Source organism: Macaca nemestrina, chromosome 10 (assembly GCF_043159975.1).
Source record: "Macaca nemestrina isolate mMacNem1 chromosome 10, mMacNem.hap1, whole genome shotgun sequence".
NCBI lineage: Eukaryota > Metazoa > Chordata > Mammalia > Primates > Cercopithecidae > Macaca > Macaca nemestrina.
Genome location: NC_092134.1, coordinates 82,324,523 through 82,341,946, shown reverse-complemented (window position 1 = coordinate 82,341,946; position 17,424 = coordinate 82,324,523). Strand labels below are relative to the sequence as shown.

Here is a 17,424-nt window from a genome sequence, read left to right as displayed (position 1 = left end):
GATAGGGTCAGTGATGGAATTCCTAAGACAGAGGAAAGGGAAGCCTGAATGTCATTCTAGAGTGAGAAAAACAGGTGTAGGGCTTTAGGAATAGTCTGAGGGAAGTAGACATAGAGCTCTCAGAGAAAGAAAGGAATGAGATGCTCTGGTTAGCCTACATTCTCTACCACCAGTTCTCCAACTACACCACATTCTAATGTGTCTCTCTCATGACTCTGGAAATAATGGAGCTACCTGTTTTAATATGGGTCAGTATGCTTTGGGCTCCAAAGAAACCTGGCCAGGCTTAAACTGGTGTTCTTCAAATTTGGAATCAGGATCTCTGGGGGAAATTGTTGAGAATTAGTAGAAACTATAGCTATGGGAATACCAAACAGTGCCAAGATAAAAAATGGGTGGCTATGGGCCGAGCGCGGTGGCTCACGCCTGTAATCCCAGCACTTTGGGAGGCCGAGGCAGGCAGATCACGAGGTCAGGAGATCGAGACCATCCTGGCTAACATGGTGAAACCACATCTCTATTAAAAATACAAAAAAAAAATTAGCCGGGCGTGGTGTTGGGCACCTATAGTCCCAGCTACTCAGGAGGCTGAGGCAGCAGAATGGCGTGAACCGAAGAGGCGGAGCTTGTAGTGAGCCGAGATGGCACCACTGCACTCCAGCCTGGGCAAAAGAGCGAGACTCTGTCCCCCCCCAAAAAAAAAAAAATGGGTGGCTATGAAGAGGCATCTAAGGTGGGTCTTTTCCCAGCCTCTCTCTCTCTCAAAGAGCTGGTGCTGTATCAGGTGGCAGGCATAGTATTATACAAGTCTAAATAACTATTTGATAATGCTGTTTGTATCTACAAGATTATCACGTAAGGGTGATGGGGGTTATAGAAACAGCAGGATCCTTTCAGAGAATGTGAAATATCCAAAACCTGTTCTGTGCATCCAGTCAAGGGACAATCATTTGACCAGAAATTGAAAACTGTGCTTCCTTGGGTTCCAGGGTGACAGACCTGAATGCCTGGACGTATTCACATTTTAAACCTAAAAAAAGAAAAAATTGGGGGAGGTTGGGCATGGTGGCTCATGCCTGTAATCCCGGCACTTTGGGAGGTCGAGAGGGGAGGACCACTTGAGTCCAGGAATTGAGATCCCATTACTATTAAAAAAAATACTAGCCAGGCATGGTGACATGAGCCTGTGGTTCCCAGCTACTTGGGAGGCTGAGATGGGCAGATGGCTTGAGGCCAGGAGTTTAAGCTGCAATGAGCTGTGATTGAGTCACTGCACTCCAGCCTGGGTGACAGAGAGAGACCCTGTCTCAAAATAAAACACACATACATACATACATACATACATAAAACTGAGGGAGGCAGTGGGGGTTTGGGAGGAGGAAATTTTAGGGAAGCCATTTTGCTATATCTAGTAGACTCCCCTGCCAGATAAAAAGAAGGGAGTCTCGGACTAAGATTTGATTCCAAATCTGAGATTTCTCATTAGAAAGAGTTGAAATCTCTATACCCCAAGGACAACAGTCAAATTAAAAGAAAAAAAAAAAAATCGGTCGGGTGCAGTGGCTCACACCTGTAGTCTCAGCACTTTGGGAGACCAAGGCAGGTAGATCACTTGAGACCAGGAGTTCGAGACCAGCCTGGGCAATATGGCAAAACCCTGTCTCTACTAAAAATACAAAAACTAGACAGATGCACACCTGTAATCCCAGCTACTCTTGAGGCTGAGGCACAAGAAATCGCTTGAACCCGGGGAGGCTGAGGTTGCAGTGAGCTGAGATCATGCCAGTGCACTCCAGCCCCCTGGGCGACAGAGCAAGACTCTGTCCCGGAAAAAAAAAAAAAAAAATCAATCAACCAACCAACCAATGAACCTAAATGGTTTCCTACATGGACAGCAGCAGACCCCAGACCCCTTAGGCACCTTCATTTTTTTGGCGTGGAGTTTCTCTTCCTTCAGGTGCTCACGCAGAATCTCTCGATGGTTCACCTCCTGTTCCTGGGCAAACTCACAGAGTGTGTAGCTCCGTACAGAGTTATGGCGCTGGGCCATGCCCAGTGAGCTACCACCCTGGCTGGGCACACTGGTAAAACCCTGGCGCCGGGCAAAGTAGTATACAGTCACCTGGTCAAAGCGTACATTCTTCCTCCGCAGCTGCTTCTGCCGCTTCAGGATGGATGTGGCTGAGAAGGGAGCACAGAGAGATGTTTTATTTATTTTTCTATTTACTTATTTATTTATTTATTTATTTTTGGCGTCTCGCTCTGTCACCCACGCTGGAGTGCAGTGGCGCGATCTCGGCTCACTGCAAGCTCCACCTCTCGGGTTCACACCATTCTGCCTCAGCCTCCCGAGTAGCTGGGACTACAGGCACCCACCACCACGCCCGGCTAATTTTTTGTATTTTTAGTAGAGACGGAGTTTCACCATGTTAGCCAGGATGGTCTCCATCTCCTGACCTCGTGATCTGCCCGCCTCGGTCTCCCACAGTGCTGGGATTATAGGCGTGAGCCACTGCGCCCGGCCATATTTGTCTATTTATTTAGAGACGGAGTCTCGCTCTGTTGCCCAGGCTGGAATGCTGTGGCGCCGTCTTGGCTCACTGCAGCCTCCACCCCCGGGGTTCAAGCAATTCTCTGGCCTCAGCCTCCTGAGAATCTGGGATTACAGTCGTGTGCCACCACACCCAGCTAATTTTTGTATTTTAGTAGTGACGAGGTTTCACCATGTTGACCAGGCTGGTCTTGAACTCTTGACCTCAGGTGATCCGCCCACCTTGGCCTCCCAAAGTGCTGGGATTACAGGCGTGAGCCACCGCGCCCGGCCAAGAGATGCTTTATTAACTCAGGGATGACCTGTTTGGGAAGCTTGCTCTCTCTCATCCATCTAGGCTCTCAACTCTTCTTCTCTAAACGTGCTCTCTATACCTAGAGAACTGTCTAATATCTGCAAATCCTAAATGCTCTTTCAGAAGGGACCTTGAACCTCAGCTGGTTCATACCACTGCCTCCAGACTGACTATACCTAAACAGATGACCACAAAATCCATTTTTAGACATCAGCTGGGAAGAGGATCTCTAGGTAATCTTTTCTGGATATAACAATCTATAGCTTGACTGTCCAATACAGCAGCTACTAGCCACATGCGGCAATTTCAGCTAATTAAAATTAAATAAAATTTAAAATTCAGCTCAGGCCGGACATGGTGGCTCATGCCTGTAATCCCAGCACTTTGGGAGGCTGAGGCGGGCGGATAACGAGGTCAAGAGATCAAGACCATCCTGGCCAACATGATGAAACCCTGTCTCTACTAAAAATACAAAAATTGGCTGGGTGTGGTGTGGCGTGCCTGTAGTCCCAGCTCCTCGGGAGGCTGAGGCAGGAGAATCACTTGAACCTGGGAGACGGAGGTTGCAGTGAGCCAAGATTGTGCCACTGCACTCCAGCCTGGGTGACAGGGCAAGACTCCATCTCAAAAAAAAAAAAAAAAATTCAGCTCAATTATACTAACCATATTTCTTTATTTTCTTTTTTCCTTTGAGACAGGGTCTTGCTGTGTCACCCAGGCTAGAGTACAGTGGCACAATCACTGCTCACTGCAGCCTCAACCTCCCAGGCCCAAGTGATCCTCCTACCTTAGCCTCCAGAGTAGCTGGGACTAGAGGTGCACGCCACCAGACCCAGCTAATTTTTGTATTTTTTGTAGAGACGGGGTTTCGCCATGTTGCCCAAGCTGGTCTCAAACCCCTGAGTTCAAGTGATCCACCCACCTCAGCTTCCCAAAGTGCTGAGATTACAGGCATGAGCCACTGTACCCGGCCACTAACCACATTTCAAGTGCTCAATAGCCACATATGGCAACTGGCTACTGTTGGACGATGCAGATACAGAACATTTCTATCGTAACAGAAAATTCCATTCGACAGCACTGATCTGCAGCAGGGGACAGCGAACTGTCAAGGGCCAGACAGTAACTATTCTAGGCTCTACAGGCCATGAGGTCTCTGTTGCAATAATTCAACTCTGCCACTGTAGCGTGAAAGCAATCACAGACAATGGGTATGACTGTGTTCCAACAAAACTTTAGTTTCAAAACAGGCATTGGGCCAGATTTGGCCCATGGGCAACCCCTCATATATAGTATCAGAAGTTCTTTCCCAGAACTAACAGACCCGTAAGAATTAAGAAATCTTGGCCAGCCACAGTGACTCACGCCTGTAATCCCTGCACTTTGGGAGGCTGAGGCGGGTGGATCACCTGAGTCCAGGAGTTCGAGACCAGCCTGGCCAATATGATGAAACCTTGTCTCTACTAAAAACACAAAAAATTATCCGGGCGTGGTGGCAGGCGCCTGTAATCCCAGCTACTCAGGAGGCCTGAAGCAGGAGAATCACTTGAACCCAGGAGGCAGAGGTTGCAGTGAGCTGAGATGGCGCCACTGCACTCCAGCCTGGGCAACAAGAGCGGACTCTGTCTCGAGAAAAAAAAGAATTAAGAAATCTGGATTTGCCCCAGTTGTCCAAGCAGCAAGCATTTATATCCTGCTACAGCTCAATTTCCTGGAACTCTCTGGGACTCTGCTGGGGGCAGGGTAGAGTCCTGGACTCCTTCTTCAATCTAATTTAACCCATTCTGGGAACCAGCAACCCACAACACAAGTAAAACCAGCTAGAATAAATCAGACTTCAGTCTACAGTATTAGAGAAATGAGGTCCTCCAAAGAGCAAGGAAAGATGATGATTAAGGGCAAATCCCCAAGCCACATAGAAGCTGCTTCAAGCTGCCATGGGTTCTACTGCTTGGGGAATGTGGGTATAGGCAGGGAGGGAGCAGCTTACTCACGTGTGAAGCTGGCAGTGGTAGGAGGATTGAGGCTGTCGCAGCTGTCAGCACTATCGCTGCTGGAGATCTCATCATCCGAGTTGGAAACTGATGAGCCCACATCCACATCATCAAACTTCCTCTTGAGACCCGAGCCCGTGAATGCATCCATTGGTTTCAAAGGGGTTTCCTTGGGGAGCCCAACAAGTTGGCCCCAAAGCCCCTGCTCACCACCAGCTAGCCAGGTACATTAGGATTCTGCCCAGGGAAAAAAAAGAATCAGCATTCCTGTCCCAAGACAGACCCCTCCCCAGTCTACACACACAGCTCTCTAAAGCACGCACCTCACCTAGCACTGATGTCTGCTTTCTCAACATTATGTTCTTTCTCTACTAGCTCTGGCCAACATTCTCCTACTTTCGTTTCTCAACAGCCCCTCCATTCTCAGTCACTCTTAGAATAATGAGATGGGTAGCAGCGGCACCTTTCCCAGTGGAGGGAAGGCCTTTGCTTCCAATCCAGCTGGGGTCTAGGCTTCATTAGCCCAGGAATCACAGTAGCTGCTCTTCTGATCACATAGGAAAGCTCTCCAAGGGACCAGTGAGAAGAACTTGAGATCAAAAACACAATTATCACTGCTACTTGTTTGGTTGGGGAAAAAAAAAAAAAAAAAAGGAAAAAAGGCAGAATTAGGCTTTGCCTAAACCAAGACTAGACCCAACTATTTATCTATTTTAGAGACAGTGTCTCACTGTGTTGCCCAGGCTGGTCTTGAACACCTAGACTCGAGCAATCCTCCTGCCTCAGCCTCCAGAGTAGCTGGGACTACAGGGCACGTGCCACTGAACCCGGCTAGACCCACTTATTTTTCCTAGTGATAATACAGCCCGGCATTTCCCAAAGTGCCTATCTTATGGTATTAATAGCTTTTACATAGAAATAGGACTGCTGTGTCAAAAGGGTTTTAAAAATTGCCTATAGTGGAACCTCTTAGAGGTTTTTAATATACTAATAAGGATGGTGACGTCTGAGAGAACACAGAATGCAGTGTTTCTACAAACCTGATTATGGAACCTACTGTTTCCAAGGTATTTTAGAGTGCAAATAATGCTTGGAATACACTTTGGGAAATACTGCTCCAGGCACTCAATTTTGAAGGACATTAGCAGTCAGGAAAACCCTTTACCCAGATCTTCACAAGTGTAAAGTGTCTCACCAGGCTTCTATAAAGGTCAAATTTGGTACCAAAGAATGGACCCAAGATTAGAATCTGCATGGCTTCAAAACCCAGAATCTTTCCCAATCTCATACTGCTCCATAAAATAGGCCTCATCTGGTCTGTCACCATCCTCTGTGCAAGGACATCGTAGCTTTACAATCTTTGCCCTCTATAAAGAAATCAGCAAGGGGAAAACAAATAGCAAGAGAAGTAACAATGTATTCTGGTTATATCAATATGGCAAGCAGTGTTGTTTTCAACACGCTTTAATACAACCAAGGAGGCTGAGATAGTCCATTTCCTAGGTACAAATCTTTTTCCTCCATCTTTGGATTTAAGTTCCAGAAGGACACGAATCTGCTCAGCAGAAATGCTGTCAGAGCGGGAGCCATGTGTGATGAGACACGAACCCTCCCTTGCCTCAGTAATGCCAGAATCTCCCCAGACTATGATCTCACTAGTTGCTAATTATGCAGCAGGAATAACAACACTGCCCAGAACGACAGGGCTGCATTACTGCAGAGCAGCTACCCAGAATATACTGTGGTGTTAAGAGATGCCTGCTACAGAGCTGTTTTTCTGGACTGTGTCTGTTGGAAGCAATTTGCCTGCTCTTGGATCAGCTCTACAAAGTCAACCAGACCTAATAAGTACCTTAGAGAAGGTATTTCCTAATCTATCCAGATTGCATCCAATTCTGCATTCAAGTCACGAGATGTACCTAAGAAACCTCAGCCATCAGAAGTCTCAGACAAGCACATTCCTGAAATAAATTTGGCCAGGGAGGGAAAAAAAAGAATCAAATATTTGATTAAAATTGTAATTAAATTAAAAAACATGCCCAAAGTATCGGTTCAGTTCTTCAGGTTACTGATCTTACCATCAGAGGTCACATTCTTAGGGCATGGTAAGAAAGGAGCAAGCCGGGGGCTTTTTATGGGTTAAGATTTTAGCTGGGTTTAAAGATATCCATCAACAAGAGGACATTTATGCAGCCCACAGACACATGAAAAAATGCTCATCATCACTGGCCATCAGAGAAATGCAAATCAAAACCACAGTGAGATACCATCTCACACCAGTTACAATGGTGATCATTAAAAAGTCAGGAAACAACAGGTGCTGGAGAGGATGTGGAGAAATAGGAACACTTTTACACTGTTGGTGGGACTGTAAACTAGTTCAACCATTGTGGAAAAGAGTGTGGCGATTCCTCAAGGATCTAGAACTAGAAAGACCATTTGACCCAGCCATCCCATGACTAGGTATACACCCAAAGGATTATAAGTCATGCTGCTATAAAGACACATGCACACGTATGTTCATTGCGGCACTATTCACAATAGCAAAGACTGGGAACCAACTCAAATGTCCATCAATGATAGACTGGATTAAGAACATGTGGCACATATACACCATGGAATACTATGCAGCCATAAAAAAGGATGAGTTCATGTCCTTTATAGGGACATGGATGAAGCTGGAAACCATCATTCTCAGCAAACTATCACAAGGACAAAAAACCAAACACCGCATGTTCTCACTCATAGGTGGGAACTGAACAATGAAAACACCTGAACACAGAGTGGGGAACATCACATACCGGGGCCTGTTGTAGGGTGGGGGAAGTGGGGAGGGATAGCATTAGGAGATATACCTGATGTAAATGATGAGTTGATGGGTGCAGCACACCAACATGGCACGTGTATACATACGTAACAAACCTGCACGTTGTGTACATGTAGCCTAGAACATAAAGTATAAAAAAAAAAAAAGATACCTATCAACAAACAAACTTCTCATTCCATTCTATTGTAGCAGGGAGGGAGAACAACTTGTGACTGAATACTTATGTTGGTGGGACTTTTTAGAGATAGAATTTACGGTGGCTCACGTCTGTAATCCCAGCACTTTGGGAGTCCGAGGCGGGCAGATCACCTGAGGTTGGGAGTTCAAGACCAGCCTGAACAACAGGGAGAAACCCTATCTCCACTAAAAAAAAAAAAAAAAAAATTAGCCAGGCGTGGTGGCGCATGCCTGTAATCCCAGCTACTTGGGAGGCTGAGGCAAGAGAATCGCTTGAACCTGGGAGGTGGAGATTGTGGTGAGCCAAGATCACACCATTGCACTCCAGCCTGTGCAACAAGAGTGAAACTGTCTCAAAAAAAAAAAAAAAAAAGATATATAATAATGTTGCCCACTGAATTTAATTTTGCCTCCCCACTTATCAGCCATATAATAAATCTGACTGAGCTGGCCGGGCGCGGTGGCTCAAGCCTGTAATCCCAGCACTTTGGGAGGCCGAGACGGGTGGATCACGAGGTCAGGAGATCGAGACCATCCTGGTGAACACAGTGAAACCCCGTCTCTACTAAAACTACAAAAAACTAGCCGGGCGAGGTGGCGGGCGCCTGTAGTCCCAGGTACTCGGGAGGCTGAGGCAGGAGAATGGCGTGAACCCGGGAGGCGGAGCTTGCAGTGAGCTGAGATCAGGCCACTGCACTCCAGCCTGGGCGACAGAGCGAGACTCCGTCTCAAAAAAAAAAAAAAAAAAAAAAAAAAAAAAATCTGACTGAGCTAAAAATCTGCTTTCTCAGAAAGGGTTTTAGGCCCACCTGAGTTGTAACTGAGCTCCAGTTAGTGCTGCTACTAGAAAAGTGGCCTTTGGCCAGGCACAGTGGCTCACGCCTGTAATCCCAGCACTTTGAGAGGCTGAGGGAGGCAGATCACTTGAGTCCAGGAGCTCGAGACCAGCCTGGGCAACATGGCAAAACTCCGTCTCTACAAAAAATACAAAAATTAGCTGCGTATGGTGGTGTGCGCCTTTAGTCCCTGCTACTTGGGAGGCTGCTACTTGAGAGGCTGAGAGGATCACTTGAGCCCAAGAGGTCCAGGCTTGCAGTGAGCTGTGATTGCGCCACTGCACTCTAGCCTAGGCGACATGTCAAGCGAGACCTTGTCAAAAAAAGGAGGGAGGGAGGGAAGAGAAGAAAGGAGGCAGGCAGGCAGGCAGGCAGGCTTTTTCCTCAGCCTAGAAACACTCAAGGATTTATGACTGGAAGTAAATGTCCACTCCTGTTCTTTCCTCAGATGTCCCCAGGATTCTGGTAGCATCTCCTTTGAATATTTCTCTCTAAGCCCCATATGAACTTGGGTCTGCTCCAAAATCATCTTTATTACTAGAATTCTCCACGGTCTTAACCCGGTTGCCCTCAGGAGTATCAGTTCTCTCTAGGTTACTTTTTGTGAGCTTGGATGCAGCAAGGATTGCTGGCTACTTGTTCTATTCTCCTCCTCCTACTTCTGGAATAGTGGTTTCTGGGCAATGACAGGAGATAGGTAAGAAAGAAAAAAGATGTGACACCTAGGAGAAAAGTATTTTCCTTAAGCTGTCTGAGAATAAGTAGAACCTATGGCTATGTGTGTAAATAACATGTATACTGACTTATGGTCAAACTCTTCCATTCACGTGGATGGCACTCAGGGAAATCCTCAAGGAGACTCCATTGCGCTCTTCACCCTACCCAGGCTGTTAGCAGCATTTTCTCTGACATTAGCTCCATTATTTTTTTAAAAAGAAAAAAGATCTATTATGTCCCAACAACTAATGTAAGATTAAATTTCAACCCAGCTCCCCTTGTCCAAGACTCTGATATGAACTTGACTTTTAGATAAAGATGTTCACTGGGCACCAAGAACAAACCTCCTGTTCACTTCCATTAGTGCCCTGAAGAAATCCTTCTTTGGGAGGCTGAGGCAGGAGGATTGCTTAAGGCCAGGAGTGCAAAACCAACTTGGCCAACACAGCGAGACCCTGTCTCTGTATTTTTGAAAAATTGGCCCGGCATGGTGGCACATGCCTGTAATCCCAGCACTTCGGGAGGCCAAGGCGGGCAGATCACTTGAAGCCAGGAGTTCAAGACCAGCTTGGCCAACATGGCAAAACCCCATCTCTATTAAAAATACAAAAACTAGTTGGGCATGGTGGTATGTGCCTGTCGTCCCAGCTACTTGGGAGGCTAAGGCGGGAGGATTGCTTGAACCCAGGAGGCAGAGGTTGCAGTGAGCCGAGATTGTGCCACTGCACCCCAGCCTGGGTGACAGAGCCAGACCCTGTCTCAAAAAAATAAATAAATAAAATATTTTTTTGAAAAAAGAAATCTTTCTTTGCAATAGTAACAGAATAGTTTCCATACTTTCCAATTCATCAAATTAATCTTTCAAGCTACAACCAGAAAAATCAGTCATTCCTACCTCTCTCAATTATTCATTGGTAGAGGATCAATGCCCGTGTTCAAGAGATACATTTGTTAAGTTTTAGCACCTGGGAATGCAGGTAAAAACTGACAGTTAACTGTCAAAATGACCAACTCAACAAATGCTTTTGGAGAAAATAACGCAACCCTCTTTAAAGCTTTTAAATGCCAGTGAAATGAAAGGTCAGTTGACACTTTCTGGCTACATGTCTAATGGTCTTTTCTCAAGGGTTTCTAGCTGAAGATTTCCCAATGGTATACGAAATAGTTAAGATCCAGAGCATAGAAGACATCAGGCTAGCACCTAATAAAGAGGTCTACCAGCATATATGTATTTTAGTACTAGATCTAAGTTTTTTTCAGGACTATAAGGATTCCTATAACCACCAAAACAAACAAATAAAATTAAAAAAAAAAAAAAAAAAAAAAAAAAAACAGCATATGTGAGACCAGCAAGAAGGACTGCCCAGGCAAAATTTTCTGGAATAATCTATTTGCAAAGTTTAGGTAATATGTGTCTTCTTAAATCAGTCCAAAGTAATAAGCTGCATCTCACAGGAGAAAGCGTCTTCACTTGACTGGAACCCAACCTTCTGCGAAAGGTCAAGGAATCACAATCTCCAGTAAGATGGTCAGGGCTACCATCTGTAGCTGGGTTGGAAGAAGGAAGGCTTGCTGCTGTGTTATGATAAACCTGAATAAAATAACCTGCCCTGTTTCTCCTTTTACAAGATACTGTAGTTTCTCAAATACTATGGATTTCATGGATCCATGTGTCTTTGTGATCACCAGGATCATGAACTTATAAAGCGCTCAAATGAAAACCCCTGGCTTAAGCCTGGTGTTTAAAGAAAGCCGTGCACTCACCACCCCCACTCCCTGATTTGTACCCATTCGCTAATACAAGGTTAGAATTTTCCATGCCTAAACTACCATCGTGTGGAAGACAGATCTTTGTGGGAACTGGAACATGATGCTGCATTAACTCTCAAGGATATCCAGTCATTTATAACACCGGCACAACCAACATCCTGGCTTTGCGGATTTGCAAGACAGAAAGCCAGTGAAGAAAAAATCTGAACTATGGATTTACCTTGAACTGAAAACTGCAGGACAAGGGGACAGTGTTGTCTTGTGGGGATAACTTCTAGCATTTCGTTTTGAAGAACAGTTTGTGTGTCACACTGTCACTCTCAACCCCTTTGAAAGGATGAATCAAGACCACAGCCCTAAAAGGGAAGGGTGGCAGTTGGCTGCGTGTTTGGGCCTATGAAAAAAGATCAAGCTAGCAACCAGGGCCACTGATGCTTTCATTTTCCCACACGACGCCAAAAACACGGGAGACATCAGGAACAGGAGCGAAGGGACATGTCAAGTCACCAGTTCCCTTTAATGAACACTCCTTCCGAACCCTTCAGCCCTCGGTCGACTTCCCTCTGATTCCTCCTAACCTTCCCGCTCATTCCAATCCTCTGCAGCCCCTACCCAGCCTTCCTCATCCCTTCCTGCCTGCTACTCACAAATTCCCAACCACTCCTCCCACATTTTCCTCTGTTCCCCCTCCCCTTCCTTCACTTTCCTCCATCCCACATCATTCTCCACTCCATTCCGAACTCAATCCTCATCCGCAATCCTGCAGGCTTCCAAGCCGTCCATCGGTCTCCCGCGAGCTGCCCCCGCAGTCCGGGCCCGCGTCCTCCGTGCCCCTCGCTCCCACGCCTCTTCCCGACTCGGTTCCTTCCCAACGGCACCCGACCTCCCCGCCCCCCGACCGCTCCCGTCCGAGCCTCTCGTTTCTGACCCCTCCATCCGCACGGCTCTGGGCTTGACCACTCCTCCACGGCCGCCCGAGGGCCGATCCCGAGAAAGGACGAGGCGGCACCCTCCGCCCCGCACCCCTAGGCCCATTACCGGCCCCGCCGCAGCTGCCTCCTCCCGTGATGGTCTCTGCCGCCCCCGCTGCCGCCGCCGCCCTAGCCCGGGTGGGAAGGAGGGAGGAGCGAGCGAGTCCCGGGCCCCGCGGCGACGGCCGGGGAGCTTCCAGGGCGGCAGGGCGGGGAGGGAGGGCGGTGGGCAGCCCAGCCGGCAGGCAGAGAGGGCCGGGCGGCTCCGGCAACTCGGGCGCCCCCGGCAGCAGACGCCCAGAACCGCCCCGGCTCCGGCTAACAATAGGCTCCGGCCGCAGAGCACTGGCTCTTATAGGCGCCGGCACGTCCTGACCGAGACCCGGGGCTGGCTGGGAAATGGAGTCTACGTGCCGGCTCCACACCCAGCAGCATGCCGGGAGTTGTAGGCGGTGACTGCTGCAAAGCCGAAGCCGGCGGGCAAACTGGCTCCGGAGGCGGCAGCTCTGCTGCAACCTTTTAATCGGGGAAGAGAGGAGACTCTCAGTTACAGATCTTAAAAAACGAATTCTCCTCCAAAGCTCCCTTTTCCTTTCGCCAGTACCACACGCCATTGGGAACATGATCCCGCCTTCTCCTCGCTCATGGGGTCTTAGTCTTCAGCAATATGACTTATTGCAGCCTGCCCAAGTTATAAAGAATCAAGCAATATCTTGAGTTATCTACTTACATGAGAAACTGCTTTGAGTGTTTTCTTAAAAAAAAAAAAAAAAAAAAAAAAATTTGCTGCAGGGCGCGGTGCCTCACGCCTGTAATCCCAGCACTTTGGGAGGCAGAGGCAGGCGGATCACGAGGTCAGAAGATCAAAACCATCCTGGCCAACACGGTGAAACCCCGTCTCTACTAAAAAATACAAAAATTAGGTGGCGGGCGCCTGTAGTCCCAGCTACTCGGGAGGCTGAGGCAGGAGACTGGCGTGAATCCGACATCGCGCCACTGCACTCCAAACTGGGCCAAAGAGCAAAGACTCCCTCTCAAAAACAAACAAACAAAAAATTGCCATGATCTCAAGTTTGCAAACTAACTTATTTATTTAAATAGACAAGGGGTTTTCGCCATGTTGCCCAGGCTGGTCTTGCACTCCTGGGCCCAAGCGATCCGCCCGCCTCGGCTTCCCTAAGTGCTGGGATGATACGCATGAGCCACCTTGCCCTTCCGCAACCTATTTTTAAGAAAGGGCACCGGACGCGGTGGCCCATCCCTGTAATCCCAGCACTTTGGGAGGCCAAGGCAGGCGGGTCATGAGGTCAGGAGTTCGAGACCAGCCTGACCAACATGGTGAAACCCCGTCTCTACTAAAAATACAAAAATTAGCCGAGGATGGTGGCAAGTGCCTTTAATCCCAGCTACTCGAGAGGCCGAGCCAGGAGAATAGCTTGAACCCGGGAGGCGGAGGTTGCATTGAGCCGAGACTGCGCCATTGCCCTCCAGCCTGGGCAACAAGAGCGAAACTCCGTCTCAAAAAAAGAAAAGAAAAGAAAAAAGAAAGGGGAAAACCAAGATTAAAAAGTCAAAAGTTGTATGTGATTTGCCAAGGACACATTGTCTTGGTTTCTTCTCTGTTGTCTTTCGCTTGAACTATAAGGCTCGGCAAGCTCTAGCTGCATTCTCTTGTCCCCCGCCCCCCACCACGCCCCCTCATTTTGTTCTGTCATCTTGTTTGCTTCTACTTTCCCCCTTCCATACTCTGCTTGAATACACTGGCCTCATTGCAGTTCCTTCAACAGGGCAATCATTCTCTTACCTCAAGGCCTTTTGTCTGGCTTCCACCAGCTAGCCACATACTTCCTCCCTCACGTAATAACTGCTCAAATGTCCCCATATCTGAGATCTTCCCTAACCATATTTCTTTTTGCCTGCATTAAGAGACAGGATCTCCCTCTGTCACCCAGGCTGGAGTGCAGTGGCGCGATCACGGCTCACAGCAGCCTCAAACTCCCGGGCACAAATGCCTAACCATATTTCTAAAATGGTGCTTCTCCTTAGTTTCTATCCCTGTGCCTTATATTTCTTGTTAGCATCCACCTGACGTATTTGTTTTTGTCTTGTCTCACCTGACTAAATTTGGTGAGAGCAAGGAATTGTTTTTGTTTACTGTATCCTCAGCACACAGTACAAATCCTATAGTTGACATTTAAGAGCATGATAGATATTTATTGGATAGATGGATGGACAGCAAGATTTAAACTCAGGTTAGGCTGATTCCAAAACCTGGTGCATTTTTCACTGCAACCAAGAAACTATGAAGCCAGATCCACTAGCTACCAAGCCATCTCAGCTTTAGAATTGAGAGGTTGGATGGCTTGGGAAAAAATGCTAAGAATTTCGGTTCTCTCCCCTAGGTGACATCAGAGACTCCAAGAAGCTAGGACACTACACTGCAAAATAAAAAAGCAGCAGATCAGAAAAAAGCAATCTTTTGGTAACATGCACTTATCATCTCCCTCTTTGCTGAAATTTAGATGCAATATAACAGTGATCAAGACCATGGATCCTGGAGCCAGACCGACTGAATATAAACCCCACTTCCTCTACTTACTAGTGGCATGACCCCAGGCAAGGGACGTAAGTTTTCTGCCTTAGCTTCCTCATTTGCAAGACGGGGATGACGATGTCCATGTCATTGGGTTTTGTGAAGATTAAACAGCTGATATATTGGAAAATGTTTACAACAGTCAGTGCTGTGTAAATGTTAGCTATTTTTAATCATAAGCTTTCTATTCAGTTGTGTAGAAGGTTTGGTTCATGATCCCATTCTTCCTGTACATACAGAAGACAAAAGGGAAGAGAAAACTATCCTAGACCACTCTATAAAATCAGTAGGCTAACAAAAAACCAGCCTAATGCCCATGTTGAGGATGCTAAAAAAAAAAAAAGTGTCTCATATGCTTACTCATCCAGTGTTCCAGCAGTCATGGAAATTCATCAGGGCACCATCAGCCCCAGTGACCAATGCATTAACCTCCATTGGTTAATGCCACCAAATTAAAAGATAGCCAACCCAAGGCTAGCACATCCTTTGAGAAGACAGCAGAATTCAATTTGGGAATAAGCTCTTGATCAGTTAAAAGATCATCTGGACCAGGCATGGTGGCTCACACCCGTAATCCCAGCACTTTAGGAGGCTGAGGAGGGAAGATTGCTCGAGCCCAGCAGTTTGAGACCAGCCTGGACAACATGGAGGGAGACTCTGTCTCAAGAAATTTTTAAAAATTAGCCAGGTGCAGTGGCATGCACTTGTGATCCCATTTACTTGGGAGATTGAGGTGGGAGAATCACTTGAAAACAGGAGGTCAAGACTGCAGTGACAGCTGTGTTCATGCCACTGCACTCCAGCCTGAGTGACAGAACAAGACCCCCCCTCTCTTTTTTAATTAAAAAAATGTAATAAAATAGAGATGGGGGTTCTCCCTGTGTTGCCCAGGCTGGTATCGAACTCCTGTGCTCAAGCCATCCGCCAGCCTCAGCCTCCCCAAGTGCTGGGATTATAGGCCTGAGCCACCACACCTGGCAGAGACTCTGTCACTAAAAATAAAAATAACAGGCTGGGTATGGTGGCTCAGGCCTGTAATCCCAGCACTTGGGGAGGCCAAGGCGGGTGGATCCCTTGATGCCAGTTCAAGACCAGCCTCGCCAACATGGCGAAACCCCATCTCTACTGAAAATAGCTGGGCATGGTGGCACATGCCTGTAATCCCAGCTACTTGGAAGGTTGAGGCATGAGAATCACTTGAACCCAGGAAGGCGGAGGTTGCAGTGAGCCGAGATCGCGCCACTGAACTTCAGCCTGGACAACAGAACGAGACTCTATCTTTAAAAAAAAAAAAAAAAAAAGGCCGGGTGCGGTGGCTCAAGCCTGTAATCCCAGCACTTTGGGAGGCGGAGACGGGCGGATCACGAGGTCAGGAGATAGAGACCATCCTGGCTAACACGGTGAAACCCCGTCTCTACTAAAAAATACAAAAAAAAAAAAAAAACAAACAAACTAGCCGGGCGAGGTGGCGGGCGCCTGTAGTCCCAGCTACTCGGGAGGCTGAGGCAGGAGAATGGCGTGAATCCGGGAGGCGGAACTTGCAGTGAGCTGAGATCCGGCCACTGCACTCCAGCCGGGGCGACAGAGCGTGACTCCGTCTCAAAAAAAAAAAAAAAAAAAAAAAAAAAAAAAGTTTTATTAGCCGGGCGCCGTGGCTCACGCCTGTAATCCCAGCACTTTGGGAGGCTGAGGCGGGCGGATCACGAGGTCAGGAGATTGAGACCATCCTGGCTAACACAGTGAAACCCCGTCTCTACTAAAAAAAAAAAAAAAAAAAAAATCATGTCCTGAGCAGTGTTTTCTTTTCTTTCTTTCTTTTTTTTTTTTCTAGTAGAGACAAGGGTCTCACATTGCCCAGGCTGGTCTTGGACTCCTGGGTTCAAACAATCCTCCTGCCTTGGCCACCCAAAGTGCTAGGATTACAGGCATGAGCCACCACGCCTGGCCCTGGGAAGTGTTTTATACTTTGGTCTTCAGCTATGTCTGTGTGTGAAGGTGATCTTATAGTCAGTAGTATCCTTAGATTATTGAGCTAATGAACAGGTGTATTCAGTATAAACTGTTTCACACTCATAATCCCTTTAAAACTCTCAAATAACCCTATGAATTAAGTATTACCTCCTTTTTAATACTTAATTCATAGGGTTAAGATGATAAAATTGAGGCTTGAAAGATGACTCTGTCCAAAGTCATATCCAGGAAGAGAAGGATCTGGGATTTGAATGCAGGTCTATCTGACACCAAAATATATACTGTATCAACTACCTCTTACCACCAAAAGATAAACCAGATCACACTCCCCAGAGAGGTGAAGAAAATTGGACAGAGTATATAATATGTTGACATTCTTAGAGAAAAAGAGTTAAAATAAAAATCTAAGGCATTGCATTTGTTTTTCTGAAAAGGAATCTGTAGACTTAGCCCTAAAGTTGTATGTTACTTCACTAATTTACATTTAATTATATTCCAGATCTAGAGAGACGAGCACCTCTTTGTGACTAATTCCACACTAACAAAAAGAGAACAGTATGTGTAAATCTGAGAAAAAGAGTGCCACAGCAAACTGAAAGCACAAACACCAAAGAAGTCATATGCGCCATTGCACTCCAGCCTGGACGACAAAAGTGAAACTCTGTCCTCCCCGCACACAAAAAAGGAAAAGAAAACAAGAATCTGCATTAATTAAAATGTGC

General features: G+C 46.9%; 1 protein-coding gene and 1 long non-coding RNA gene across 9 annotated transcripts in view; one reads left to right on the top strand and one right to left on the bottom strand.

The window, feature by feature from the left end:
* The window catches only part of LOC105474353 (cysteine and serine rich nuclear protein 2), a 24,714-nt gene extending 12,249 nt beyond the window's left edge, over positions 1 to 12,465 (bottom strand). Inside the window, exons 1-4 of one of the 8 annotated variants that reach the window (XM_071071714.1) lie at positions 11,388 to 11,993; positions 7,696 to 7,784; positions 4,841 to 5,077; positions 1,922 to 2,181 (exon numbers count right to left, since the gene is read on the bottom strand). In XM_071071714.1, coding sequence (XP_070927815.1) covers positions 1,922 to 2,181; positions 4,841 to 4,991 — 411 coding nt within the window. In that variant the 5' untranslated portion in view covers positions 4,992 to 5,077; positions 7,696 to 7,784; positions 11,388 to 11,993. Of the gene's footprint in view, positions 1 to 1,921; positions 2,182 to 4,840; positions 5,078 to 5,163; positions 5,458 to 6,035; positions 6,802 to 7,695; positions 7,785 to 11,387; positions 11,994 to 12,095 lie in introns of those variants that run through there. The other 7 variants (XM_011728959.2, XM_011728958.2, XM_011728957.2 and 4 more) reach the window with 7 other exon arrangements.
* Positions 12,108 to 17,424, top strand: LOC139356761 (uncharacterized). The gene is made up of 3 exons (XR_011609156.1): positions 12,108 to 12,237; positions 14,661 to 14,763; positions 17,202 to 17,424. It is a non-coding gene; the product is annotated as an uncharacterized lncRNA (long non-coding RNA).